Here is a 15246-nt window from a genome sequence, read left to right on the forward strand (position 1 = left end):
TGAAATGTGAACATACTGACATGGACATACATTTGTTTCTGGCATGGGCAAATCTTTATGCTCTCCATTGTCCTTTCAAAAAGAAAAATAATGCCAGCAAGTATGACCATAAAACCAGCACAAATTTCTCATCATTTTATTGAGAGTTTATATTTCGTATTTGCTGTTGAACAACAATGGACTACAGTCCTATGGGAGAAATGGGAATCCTTGTGATCCTAGTAACCCCAGTGTTACCCTTATTCTATAGCAGGGTTGACAAATTATTTCTGTAAAGGGCTAGATAATAAATATTTTTTATTTTAGGGGCCATATATGGTTTCTGCAGCAGCAAGTCAACCCTGTCACGGTGGTGTGAAAACAGCCATACAGAATATATAAATGAATGAACATGGCTGTGTTCCATTAAAACTTTATTTAGAGACACCAAAATATGAATGTCATACAGTTTTCAAATGTCACACAATATTACTCTTTGATTTTTTTTTTTTCCCCTTGACCATTTTTAAAAAATGCAAAACCTATTCTTGCTACTGGGCTATAGAGAGGCTGGGAGGGGATAGGCTAGATTTGGCCTGAAGGCCATAGTGCTGATCTTTGTTGAGTGCATTCTTAAAACCCAACCTAGATTTCCAGGGGTAGTAACTATTTGAGAGAAGATTAAATTTCTTGTTTTGTGCTGCATTTGAAAATAAACCAGAGGGCCCAAACTGCTGAATCTCAGAGCTACATGTTCTGCCTCAAGCACACTGAGAGCTTCACCCTCAGTTCGGGATCTTTGACATTTCAAGACATGAAAAAAAGACCTGGGCTTAAAAGCACAATAACACAGCTTTAGGAGAAGCGTACAGAATAAGTTTTGGAGGTTGTAATGAATTTTTGTCCCAAAACAATTTTAAAAACAAATTCATAAATCCATGGGTGGGAGAAGGTGTTACAAATACATCTGCCTAGAGGAAAAGAAGCAGAGTGGAGAATGACTCCTGCCAGCCACTTGGTTCTGAAAAGTCCTGCAAATGTCCTGATTTGGAGAATAGGCACTGAGGGCTAAAGGAAACTAAATGATCAAAAATGGCAAAAATATAACTCATTTGGCACAGGTCTCTTAACATACTAGAGCAAGTGAAATGTGCTCCCCAAAGCATGTTTTAGATTTATTTCCTGAATTTATATGAGGATGCTTGCTCAGCATAACACACACAAATCTTAAATTCCATTTAATCTTAGTAGATACATATAGGAGCATATCTACCTTGTTAAAAATGATTCGGTCAGCTTCGTGAAACACAGCTATCCTATTAAACTACATTTACCTATTTATACCAGAATAATTAATATGTAAAAGACCTTAAAATCCTAATGCAATAGGCTATTCCTCAAAGATAGTTGAATTATTTTACTGCTTGCCATGTGTACAAATGCATTATTTTTTGAAAACTGATATACCAATATCCATTTGGTTATCTTCATACCTACTTTTTAAAATTCTGACTCCAATCTATGTGATCTATTTTTCTTAATTATGCTGGTGCATTTGGACACCAGCAAGTGAATGCACACACAATTCAAGGAACACTGTTAATACTAGAAAATAGAATTCATAACAACAGTTGATTTTTAAACAAGTCCCTAAATGTCTTTGATTTTTTTTTTTTTTTTTTTTTGAAATGAGAACATTTAGCAAAACCAGTAGTCCTGAAATTCAGGTGAATGCTTTTAAATAAAACTTATTTTTTTCTCTTTGAAAAATGTTTAAAGAAGTGAATGTTTGTTCTCATCTTAGATGCTTCAAATCGTTACTTTTTTATGCACGGAACTTTGGGGAACCTTTTGTCATAGACTTTTCAAATTCTGACCAACTGAGGTAATTTTGAAAAATAGATTTTTTTTGTGGTGTCATAAAAATGCTGTATGCCGTGCAGATAAGATGATCTGCTCTGTAAATTTAGGCATTTATTCTATATCTTCAGTTCCATTTATTTGTCCTAAGCCCTATATACTCAATGACTTTATCTTTTCCTTTGGAACCCTCACTGAAAGAGTATAGATAAACTGTAAAAACTACATGTTAAGACAGCTGACTAGATTTATCCATGTAAGCTCATTGAGTAGTAATAATGGTTTATGAAGTTTAATTTCCTTTGTTGAGCTTACATGCTTTTTATTTACCTGAGTTCCTGGAAGTTTTATTACCATGATTAATTTCATCTGTCTGAGACTTTCCCCATCCCTGATACCCAGTTAAGATCCCATGCTTTATGTGGAAACCAGAGCAGAAATGGGAACATGAATCTTTAGCAATTTCACTACCTGGACACAGGCCAACTTATAATAGTATATATGCGTCACAAACTGAATTTTTATGTAGAATCTGTTTTCAAAATGTACCTTCAAACTAATGACCATGTTAAATTTACAATGGAAATTAGGTTAGATTTGAGGATTTTTGGAAATAATTACTGCGCCTTCTGTTCTCTTCTTTGGGTACAAACGGGAGGGGAGAATTGAGGGACCGTGATAAAATTCTACCATATAAGGTCTTTATATACTATTGTAACACAGGGCTAATTTTATAAAAAGAAGACATGGCTATGTGTGCATTCAGTGTGAATTTAGAGATACCACCCTTTCTTTCGTACTTGAAAGTGGTATTCAAATGCAAGTGTCTTAGGGAATAGTAACATCTAAATCCTTAATCAGTTAACAGATTAGATAGTAGTTATAGAGGAAGGTATAGATAGGTCTGAGCTCTATCTTAGCCCTGCGAAAATGCACTGAAGAGCTACCAAGAGTACACTGCACTTATAACTGGATTTTTGCCTGACTTAGTGTTCCTAGTTCTGGCAGACTGTGTGTAGCCTATAAGGATCTTTTTTTCATTCTGAATTCCAGATAACAAGCTTTTATTTTAGTTACTCAGAACCATATTGCTAGGGGGCCAATATACTTATTCACAAGCTAATTGTGAGAATGAATTCCCTTCTAAAATATAGCAGGGGTCCACATTTGAGCTGCAGCCTAACATCCTTAGCATTGAAGATACCTCATACCAGGTACCATGTCATAACTTCATTCAGAATTTAGAATCTCACCCAACACTTTCAAGTAGAAGGGAGCACCTGCACCTGTAACATGAAGGCAGCAAGTATGTTTATATTCTACAAACCACTGCCACTTACATCTAAGTCAAACTATTTTTAGACATTAAAAAGTATATTTAAAAAATATCTTCTTTCTGAGTAGACTGACAGTCCAAAAAGTGAAAACTAAGTTTAATTGCCTATAATAATTTGGGAAACATCATTTTAAGAATAGAGCATAATCCTACTGTATAATACAAAGTAGAGAACAGAAACATTGTCATAATAAAAAAATAGTATCCACACAATCATCCTAATTCTCTCATTTAATGAAAGCCTCTTATGTGACCCAAACCAACCCTCTGTATGGTTCTTTAAGTGCAAATAGAAGGAAACATTTATCCTAAATGGGAGTAACTGGACATATGTAAGCATTTGGCTCATTCATCAAGCTTTCATCTACAAACTTCAACTTCACTAGCTACTCAACAAACAGCAAAGTAGCTTTCAGGATAAAGCAAGTCAATGTTCTATTTTTTAAGACTAGTACAAAATGTGCATCGTAATGTAACCTCTGCCTATTATCCGCTTGTGCCTTCAAATGAAAGAAAGCTGGTATAAAGAGGAGAACCCAAAAGGAGAGGATATAGGCAATTGCAAATGTGCTGAGTTCCATTCTATTTTTTCCCTAGGAATGGTGTCTTTTTTTTTTTTAAACTTCTTCCTATAATTTTTTAAAAATATTTTTTCTTGTTTTTAATTACAGTTGGCATATTTTAGTTTCAGATGTACAATATAGTGATTAGACATTTCTATAACTTAATCACTCCAATAAATCCATCTGACACCATACACAGTTATTATATGATTGACTATTGGTACCTTAATTCTTTATGGCCAATAAATTCAGCAGTAAAATTCCGCATAGTTTTTCCTTCTGCCTAGTCCATTATTGGGTTCTTGAAAGGAAATAGCAAGAATTCTTTCTTCTTTAGAAAATGTATTAAAAGCTCCGGCGCTTTCAGGACTTCCTGTGAGTCGCCAAATGAGAATAGAGCCAATTATAGACCCTGTTTTTAATTCTCCAGTTTCATTCCTGACAGGTCCATGTCAGTTTCTCACATTTGGAAATAAAAAGCATAGAAAACTACCAAATCGAATCTCCACTTTTCTTTGAATTAAGGTATATCATGGAAAAATAGGTCTCATTTAAATTAATTTTCCACTTCAATAACCTTGAGCCATTTTCAAGCATCCTCAGGGTGATGCACAATGACCATCATTTTTGTTCCAAGAGGAAAGACCACTGTCTAATCTTGAATGAGGGAAGGGTAAAATATTTAGACTTCTCTCTTTGCAAAAGACTTGATATGTATTTGAATAAAACCTCACAAATAATTGAAGTGAAATAGTTAATTGCTTAAAGGATACTCAAATGAAGCAGGTATGCTTCTTATAATTTCATTTTCTCAAATTACAAAAACAACATTCAGGTATCCTGATACTGTCAGCTTTTTTAGTACTGCTTGTGAGAGAGCACTTGTGAATGGGGATTATTTAGCCTATAAAGGGTACCTGGCATGTCCACCTTTTCTGAAAACTATATTAGCTAAAAGGAGGACAACCTATTCCTTCAAAGTCCAGCACAAATTCACCCCTTGCCATAACGAATGCAATGCCTCTTGTCACCAGCCCCTGGGGCTTACAGTGGGAGTAAGATACTGGTTTTCATGGAAGAACATAAAAAGCTACTCTTCCATATTGCCTTTAGGATGGACACCTGACACAAACCATATGCAGCTTGTTCATGGCTAAATTTGTCCCAGGGCTGTCTGTTTTCAGCTTCATATTAGTGGAGAGTTTCATGGGTCATTGATTTTGGTGGAGCAAAGCCCAAACACCACCACTTTGCTGTGCCGGGTCCTTCTGGCTACTCATAGTAAATCTCAAAACACAGGAATGAAAATATCTAGTCTCTGTGGTCATTGAGTGACCATCCTTACTGGCCTTCCTGTGAAGCAGGCATTCTGCATATATTTTCTCATCATCATCTCTCTTTTCTCCTCCCTTCTTCCTTCACCTGCAAAGAAAGCTGGCATTGGAACTGTTCCTCTTCTAGTGAATTTAAAACACTTATTCAGAAATAGGTTAATAAGCTGCCTGGAGACCTTCCTCTGTCCTCTCCCACTGCCCTCTGGCCATTTCACTATTCCTGTGCATCCAATTAAGAAGGTGGACAGAGGGAATGAAAGGATATAACCTTAATATGAGAAGATTCTGCTTCTTGTTAGAGGTTCTGTTAAAAGAGTTGGTGGAAAAACAAGTTGTTATAGCACTGCTTATCAGCCATGAGGTTTGAAGAATTTCATTTGTTCATGATTCCTTCACCATTGCCCACGAACACTAGCATCAGAAATACATTTGAACTATTTTAACTAGTTGACCAGTAAGAAATATGTTTCTCTGAAAGTGCTTACCAACTGTCAAATAAGTATACTATCATAAAAAAATCATTAATATGTAATTTATCTGCTATTTTTCATTTTGGAATCCTTTCTTCTCTTTCGGCTATTTCTCTTCTATCCACCATATCTCATGTACTTTATCCAGCATCTGTTCTCATAGCATCTTGGTCAGGCTGGCTACGTTTTCACAAGGGTTTCTGGAATATGAAAATCGTGAGGCCTTAAATAAGAATGATCTAATAGTATCAAGTACTGTCTTTGACTTAAGAGGAAAGAAAGGAAGTCTCCACAGTGTCAGCCATGTAACTTGTTTTCTTTTGAGACCAACTTACAAAATCCTTTGATGGTTATTCGTATCAGTTCTGTTTATTAGGAGGCAAGTTTTCAAGATCAAGTATACTGTCCAATAAAGTTCATGTCATTCATTTAAAAAATAGATATGTTTCATTGTAATTAAAAAAAGTTAAAGTATACAAATATAAAGTGTTATGGAAGTTTAGAGATGGGAGTATATTTCTAGCTAAAGCAGCTAGTTGCTGATATTATTTAATTAGTTTAGTGCTTAGCAATGCTCCCTGCCATCTACTCCTGTGCAATCAATTCTTTTTCTGAGCCCTACCAGTCACATGTGGCCAAGAACATTGAAGTGGAGAGTTATTGCAGCTGAATTTGTAGAATAAATGTGCATTCTCAGCTTTGAAATGCAGCAAGTATGGACTCTGGGTGATAGTCAAAGTTTGCTCACAGAATTGATAATTGCAACTGTTATCTATGACATTTTTTGATAGACTGTGGAGCATATTTAGTGTGATCCATATGCCAGGCAAGTTGCAAGGCCACCTGTGTTGCCGCCTTATAGCACACACACCACTGACATTTCTCACATTCTCATCAATTGCTAAGCTTTTAACTTTAATACTCCCTGTCTTTTTTCTCTCTTTCAGACCTGAGTAGAAACTTGTTTAGCAAAAAGGCAGATTATCATCAGTGACATTTGCATTTACCGAAAGGAGATAAGAAAATAAAAGCAAATGTTTCCCTCCACTTCCTTCGCAAACTCTTCCTCCCTGATTTTTGAGTGCTTTTGCTTTACTAGCTTTTTAACGCTTAATGGAAATTAAAAAGAGGGTGAGAGGCAGATAAAAGTGTTATCACGAAATCAAACTAGGTGAATTCTCTGAGACCGACAATGTGCTTCAGGATCATCCTCTTAAGATCTCAGAGTTAATGAAATCTCAAGGTATAGACCTCTTTCTTACTCAATAATGGCATATCGACAATATCAGATTTTTGTGTTTTAACACACATTGATGATCCATTCTATGCTATATTTGTAGTAATAAGAGGGCAAGACTAGTGATTTGGAATTATACAATAGGAAGTTGCGACAAATTACATCTGAAAATCCCCTTCATCTCTTTCACGTATATTTCTTCTCATGTGGAAGATATATTTTTTGGTCCAGTAATGAAAACATAAAAGGAACATGACAATTTCTGCAAAATGAGAATGAGCTAACGTGATGCAAGGTGATTTTCAGTCATCTTTCCCTGTTCTGCTTCTCTCTTCTCAATACCTTGGTGACCATCTCTGCTGGAACCACACCAACCTGCAGAAGAGGACAGTCTCCTGTGCCTGTTCTTCCAAGAGGCTTGGATGCAGAGCAGGATGGAGAAACTTTAGCATCAGGTGTTACTCTGACTGAGCAATAAGATCCTATGGAAGTTTTACCAAGGGCAGACTCATTTAAATGAGGGGTCAGCAAACTAATACAGGCCAGATACGGGTTGTTGCCTGTTTTAGTACATAAGGCTTCCTGGCACACAGCCATGCCTCTTTGTTTATGCATTTTCTCTGATGGCTGATTCATGCTCCAGAAACAGCTGAATAGTTGCCAAGTAGTTGCAACAGATCCCATATAGCTTAAACTATTTACTATCTGGTTCTTTGACAGAAAAAGCTTGTCGATTTCTAGTTTAAATCATTTTACCCATAATTAGACTACCGTTGGAGAACAAAGAGGAAGGGGGAAAGTTCCATTTATTGAAGCTGAAAATGTCAACTAAATAAGATTTAAAGATAGAAGTCGATTATACGTATTTATGCTATTCTAATTTGCTATTAATTGTGAAAATTTCAAAGGGAGTAACTAACATTTATTGTAAATCAACATTCTCTAGGCACCGTGTTGGAAACTTTCCATGAAGTAGGTCATTTGAATTTATGTCAAGGAACTTTAGGTTTTTCTGGAGAAGGGATTTTAGGGAAAACAAAAGCAAGCAGACAGACAAACCAGGTGCTCATGTTTTATGACCTTGGATGCTGCTCCTGCATAGACATTTAGAGCCCAGAGACAAAAGAATGTTAACCTTAGGCTCCCAGTTTGAAATGTTTTTTCCCTATTGTGTAAGGTCAGAAATTGATGACTTTAGAGGCATTCATTGTTGTTCTCTTGTATATACTGTAAATGAAGAAAAAATGGAACAAGGCAGAAACAAATATATTCTCATTCAGCAAATTATTGACAGTATCCATGGGTACATGGAGAGCTTGTGGCAATTATTTTGTTATAAATGGTGAATTAAAAATCATAAACTCTTATAGTCTGAATGGATTAGAAAGTTAACGGAGTTCGAATTCTATGCATTGCATTTGTAGAAAAAAATAGGGGTGATAAGTGATGTATTGACGCAGACTGGTATTGGTTATAAAAGCAGTGCCCTGCAGATCTTTTGAGTTCCTGCCCAATGTTCTTTTTAAACTGAACCCTGTTCTCTGAGTTAGTTTTTCATTCTTGTTCTCATGCTGATCAGAAAGTGAACTTGTTGTAGTCATGGTGTTCATATATTACAAATGAGACATCTCACTTTTCAAAGTTGCTGGGAAATATTCAAATTATTTTTTTCCCCTGTAAACCCATTCACTTTGGTATTCTTTTGTTTTTAATATGTCTTTTCAGGAATGTATCTATTCTTTTCAGGCCCGCCTATTTCAGTAAATTCCGTTTTCTGTTGCTGCAATGCCTCCTCTCTTGATTTTCCTTTCTGAGCCTGACTGCTTTCTCCTTGGGTCCTTTGTTCTTAGATTCTGGATCCCTTTTGGAGAACAGTACTCTATTCTTTTTTGGCAGACATCAACCCTCCCTTTCAGAGAAGTAAGAGTCAGGTAAGATGTCTGTGAAAATTAAGAACAAAAAGTAAAAATGACAGAGTAAGTCAAACAATAAGAAAAAACTTTGCCTCAAAAGAAAAAATAGTATCAAAAGGAAACTAAGACGGTTCTGGCAAAATTTGTTGTCTTTTCATTCTCAGGCATGTGAGGTTGGTTAGCAAAAGAGGAGATACAGTTTTTCAATGCTTTCTCCCTGTACTAGTTATCTGTCAAGTGGAGCTAAAACTCTCCTGCCCATCAACAATGCTACAGATAGCATCACCCCTTCTTTTTTTTTTCATCTATAAAGTCCATTATGAATTTCCTTTCCACTTTTATCTACAATGTTAGCACAGTAATGAGCAGTATCAGTTTAAACAGCAGACTCATTCACGGTGCCTAGGCACTTTTGATTGTTTAATGCCCCCTGCCTTCAAACGTAAGTTTTCCTCCAACTTCCTTTTTTATATTGCGGCACCCACTTCTGCAGGCTGAGCATGTCCCCATTAAGGGTTAAATAACGCTTAAGGTTACCTGATGGTAGGGAGCAGGTGTGAGAAATTTCTGCTGTATCTCTGGCTCAAGACTGTGCTGGGATGCTTATAAGCACCGAGATGACATAGTTCAACAGCTCCCCCACACCCCCCTACACACACTCCCTATTTGAGTGGCCCAGTTAGCAATCCTCGAGGTAGGACCAGGACCATGGTAGGGCTTTTCTGTAATGTCCCCAAAGGCAGAGTGTGATAGCAGGAAATGCCATACACAAGGTCATGTTCTTGCTCTGTTCCCACTTACTTAGCTGAACCTCACATTAACTGTGGCCGGAGGAATCAAAGATATCAGAGTCTGATAATGATAAGGATACACCCGACCCACTTCAATTTTCAAAGCTCTTTGAATAAAATCTTCTTTCAGAAGTTGCCCCCAATTACCTGTTGATGCTGTTTTTCTGTGCTAACATCTGCCAGTCCTTGCCTTTGGCATTGGGGGTATCAAAGGTAGCACAAATCCGCTGTCTGATGGAGTAGGGAATTTTGAAGTCTTTGGGGCCAGTCTGTGCAGGGAAAGTGCTGTCCTCTTGTGCAAAGAAAGTGATGGTTTCTCTTTCACTCTGAAAACATTAGGAAAGCATGATCAGATCCAAATGGAATCATTATTGATCAACATTTTTATTTAAGAAAATAAAAATGTTAACACACATGCACAAAATGCTTTCCTCTCTCTTTAAAATACTAAGTAACTTCTCAGTAGCCTAATAGATCATGCACTGGAGATTTACAACAGCCTCTTCCACTCAGGGAGTCGCAATCACAATCATCGGCTTCTTCATCTAAGGAGATACCAGATGAGAGCAGAATTAGACTTTTTTCTTTTTTAGTTTTTGGGGTAGATCTAGGATCAAGAGGAAGAAGCTACCAAATGACAGATTTCAGTTCACTGTAAGGAATGACACTATGACAGAACTGACCAAAGATAAATGGACTGATCGAAGAAGCTGGCTGGGAAGCCACTTGTCAGAGAAGCTACAAAGGGGAACTGATTGTGTGTTGATCATCTTAAAGTCTGTGTTTTTCTCAGTCCTAAAGTTGTGTGATTCTACAGTAAGTATTTCAGTCTTGTTTCAGAATTGAATGCATTGGTAAATATGAGCCAGCTGTGAGTCGGTGATGAGATTTAGAACAGTCTGTGGAGAGATACAGGCTGGAAGGTTTCTGCCTGCTGTCAGTACTGAATCAGAAGCAATATTATTGACAAGTTCCTCTCTTCTTCCCCTCACTGCTTCTGACTTAGTGCTTTCCAATGAGGATTTGCTATTTCAGTATATCATTGTAATTAGGCCATCATATCCATCATGAAATCATAAAGAAATTGATCAGATTGGAGTGGTTACTGATAGGTTTATGTGAATTAACAGAATTTTAAGGCCTTAAAAGTATTTGATTGAATCACTCCACGATTATGATATATTACAAGACAAAAGGGATTCTGCAGATGTAAGTTCCTAAAGAGTTGACTATGATTTGATCAAGATAAGATTTTCCTTGGTGGGCGTGACCTATTCAGGTGGCCCTTAAAAGAAAGAAGAAGATTATTTCTTATCTGGAGGTAACTCTGTTGCTGGTGTGGGAGAAAACAACAGCCATTTTGTGAACTATCTATGGGATTGGGGATGGGAAATGAGGCTAGACCTGAGGGCCTCCTAGGAGCTGAAAGTGACCCCTGTCTAACAGCCAGCAAGAAAATGGAGACGTTATTCTCCATAGCTGCAAGAAACTGAATTTTATCAACAATCTAAATAAGCTTAAAAAAGGACTCTGAGCTCCAGCTGAGAACATGTTCCAAGCCATCACCTCGATCTTAGTCTTGTGAGACCGCCATGCCTAGACTTTTGATCTACGAAAAATGTGAGACCATAAATGGGAGCTGTTTTATGCTGTTAAATGTGATAAATTTGTTATACAGTAAAAACAAACAAACAAGAAAAAACAAATCTAATACAAAGAGAAATTAAAACATCGAATTTGAGATCGAGTTAAGGAACTACTTAGGACTATTTAAGCCCCAAGAAACTATCCTTTGTGTTAGGAACTTATTATCTTGTGCTGTCCTTTAAGTCAACACACACTTTTCCTAAACTGTCCTGTGATCCTTCCCTGATTTTTCAAACCATGACATGTCTTCCTCCTGAGGGCACCACAGCCATGGTGGCCCTTTTGGGCTAGTGCCCAGGCTCCCACAGTTATAAGCCTTCAGAGTTGGTGAGTGTTACATTCTCTGAAGTTTAATTGAGGAAACCGATTCATGCAGAGATATTATCAATGGTTGATAATGTGTTTTGTCTTTTTGTAACCATTTAACAAGGTTACACGTTGAGGGCAGTGCTTTGGACACAGTGCCTTAACCCAGCATTTCCAAAAGGGCAACTCAGAAGAAGTTCCAAGAAAGAGCAGTCCCATGGTCAGTTACATCTGTGAAATGCTGCATATTACATATTTTTGGAAAATCAGAGCACATTATCATATTAAACAGATTCTACTCACTGGTTTCAGTTCCATTCCCTGGAATACTATAAAACAGTGCTCATCAAAATTCTTCCAGTATTTGAGGTTAGCATGGGCAATAGAAAAAGCATGGTTTTCAGAGTCAGAGTAGGAGTTTACACTTCTAGCTCAGCAACCTTGGGTGCTACATGGCCGCTTTCAGGCTCGATTTCCTCATCAGTCTTTTGGCATTTTTTTATGTACTCCACAGAGATTATGAAGTTTGGTAAAAGTCACCCAGGTAGTTTGTGACATAGCTGAAACTAGAATTCTGATATTCTGATACTTTCACCAGGACTCATATCACTATACCACCCTACTTCAAGCAAGACAGGTATGAAAAAATCCAGAGTAGAGTGGGTAAGAAAAGTGCTCTTCGTGATATTAGCATTATGCTTCGGGGATTAAGAGTAGGAAGGGAGGAGGCATTTGAGTTGGCTTTGAAGGATGGGTAGTTATTGATAGAATAGAAATTGAGTGGGTAAGTGCTTAGCTCACACTAAGTGAAGAATTCTGATATGTTGGATAGTTATAAAATAAACCAACTCGGGTTTCTCACTGCATAAAATAGGTTACAAGATATAGCGCCTCTTTCTTTTTTTTTTTTTTAAATCATAGTTTGTAAAATTTTGTCTAGGCTTTAACAATGCAAATCAAGTAGGAATGGTTTCCTTAAATATTCCCTGACTTAAGGCAGGGCAATGCCCTTTAAAAAGAATGGTAGAAACCAGAGAGAAAAAAAAAAAAGAATTCTGCAAGATAACATGGTAGTTACTGTAAAATGGCACCAAAGCATGTTAACACATGAAAAGGCGACTGGCCAATGAAACTGAAAACACTGAAAGTGTCTTTGCCGAAGATCTGTGGTAGACAGAGAACTAGCTTCTGGAAGCCCTCACAGCATCTATGAGTTGACCAAGTCCATCTAGTGCTGTCTTTACTGTTGGCATAATAAAGACCATCTTGATACACAGTCTTCAGAAAAAATTGAATAAAGCAGTACAATTTGAAGGCAAATAAAACATACGAGACTAACTCTAAAAATATTTTTTCTATTTACTACAGTTTAATAAGTGGGCCCCTATTTCCCTCATAAAGCTCCGAATTTAAATATTTTCCGTGTATAAGGATGACACTTTATGTAACATTTATGATGCATTCTGAAAGACATCTGGGCCAAGTAATTAGAATCCTGTAGATATATCACATTTTCTGATTGTTTAAATTAAATATTCAGAGGAACAGTAGAGTTTCATGCTCTGCACATCTGAGATAAGCAGCTGCTACCTGCTTAGCTTGGGAGTTGTAAACGAGAAATTCCGAGTATTCTGTCTATTTTGTAACAGACAAATCATCTCCAACTTCCCCCACTTTTGGAAGAAAGATAAGAGAAATTGCTTGAAGGAAAAATTGTTAATGCAAGCTTCCCATTTAAGTTGTTTCTACCAAAATAGATTTTTCAATAATGTTACATTAGTAAAGAATGATGAATAAATGACTTGGAGATTCTTCTTTTTTCTTCAATTTAGCAAACTTATTTTGCTTTTATCCACAATTTTTAGATTGTTACTGATGATTTATAGAGTATCAATTGGTGATAATCATTAGGTAATTCGGTTGAGTTAAATTTAAGAACAAACCTGCTTCTAAAGATTGACACAATAATGACCACTCTAAAGCACAGAAAAGATATACTGATCACTAAAATAATTTTTAAGTATGAGAGTGATATGAATGATTGTATTTTTCTGGTGGAATATGATGGATATGGGGATGAACATAAAGAGTCAAATGCCTTCAATGAGAACAATCACTACATTGATTTAGATATTTAGAAATGTATATAATGTCTTTTACTTCTCATGGTTCTATTAAATTCATGAATAGTGACACGAAGACAAATTTACTAATGTAGGAAGTGAGAGCTCTGAGCCCAACTGTGCAGTAATTTTTTTGGGGGGAGGGGCGTGGAGGGAGGCGTTAAAAATATATTTCAAAGATATCTATTGAAAGCTTCAAAAGTTTATTAAACCATCTACAACAAAAACTAGGTAATTTTGAGGGAGAAGAGGATGATTTTTATTCACCAGATATATCATCAGATGTATGTTCTTCCCAGGAGTGAGACAATCCTAGGGTTTGAAGGACTTTGAGTTAATATTCGATAAAGATGACCCCTGGCAGGCATATCTATTTGTAGGAAGTCTAGTCTTCTCTTGAAGATCTATAGAATGATTTTAGCCTATGACACAAATAATTACATCTCATCTTCCTACAGTCTTAAGGAAAAAACATCTCAATTTTCATGTACTTTCATACTCAGACAATTGCTGGTGTCGTCATGTTTGTCACTAATGTCTAAGCTCCCAAAGAGAAGGCTTATATTACAGACAAAGCCTACAGTTAGGACCAATAAATTAGACCTCCTTTACTGGGATCCTGAAGCAGTGTAATATGGAAATCCAGACTTTGATTTTGAAGTCAGGTATTTTAGCTGGGAACTCTGGCTACCCATCTTATTAGCTCTATGATCTTGGACATGAAGTTTGACCTCCTCGAGACTGTTCTATCGTATAAAATTGTTATCGTATAAAACTAATCCACGGAGTTGTGATGGTTATATATGAAAGCACTTGAAATGGTACCTGAAACATACTGCCTTTCAAAAGTTATTAATTTTCTTCTGACATAGAAACTAATTAGGTTTGCCTAAGAAGTATAGTTTATTCTAAAGAGATGTAGATACACTGGGCCAAATTCTAGCAGTAACACTTAAAGCAATTAATAAAATGATCCTTATAGGATCAAAAGGGTTCATAAAGCTTCTAAAATGCAATAGCCCACAAATCAGATGACTGTAGTCCAACATTGACTATCTAAATATTATTCTCATACTTGCCTCCTTTTTATCAAGAGATACTGTGATGTTATCTTCAAACCATTTCAAAGTGACTGCAAACTTTGTGAAGCATTAGAAAAGGAATTGGAAAATAAAGGGTGAGATTATGTTTATTAGCTCATTTTCCTTTCATGCACTTCAAAAATTTGTTTAAGCAATGAGCAAAGGTACCAGGATGCACGAACACTATCAGATTCCTTTTATATAAATATCCTGTAATAGCAGAAGTTGATCTTCAAAATCTGAGTGCCTTAAAAAATAAAAACCTTTTAAACCTGGAGTTCTTTTGTTGACCTATTAACAGACATTTAGGGCAATTTGCATCGGAGGCATCTTTATGTTCTGCCTTTTCCTGCTTGCTTCAGAATAACAGAAGGAAAATCTAAGACTTTCCTGTTTTTATTTTAAAACTTCCCTACAATTTTTATTTTACTTTGAAATGTATTGTTAAATATGCCATGATTGTTCAAGAAAGGGACTCTAAAAATATCCTACTCTAGGTTTCTGAATATACCTTCCCCATCAAAATTACTTTTGCACATAATGCTAATTAGCAATAATGAATGCAAATACTGTATAAACATGTCAGTTAAGACAGCTATCAATTT

At 36.4% G+C, this 15246-nt stretch overlaps 1 protein-coding gene across 4 annotated transcripts in view; it reads right to left on the bottom strand.

Moving 5' to 3' along the window:
- The window catches only part of UNC5D (unc-5 netrin receptor D), a 476468-nt gene that overhangs the window by 3598 nt on the left and 457624 nt on the right, over window positions 1-15246 (bottom strand). For all 4 annotated transcript variants that reach the window (XM_025050005.1, XM_025050004.1, XM_025050003.1 and 1 more), the window contains one exon: window positions 9631-9809. In XM_025050005.1, coding sequence (XP_024905773.1) covers window positions 9631-9809 — 179 coding nt within the window. The remainder of the gene's footprint in view (window positions 1-9630; window positions 9810-15246) is intronic.

This window comes from Pteropus alecto, unplaced genomic scaffold (genome assembly GCF_000325575.1).
Source record: "Pteropus alecto unplaced genomic scaffold, ASM32557v1 scaffold24, whole genome shotgun sequence".
NCBI classification, from domain to species: Eukaryota; Metazoa; Chordata; class Mammalia; order Chiroptera; family Pteropodidae; genus Pteropus; species Pteropus alecto.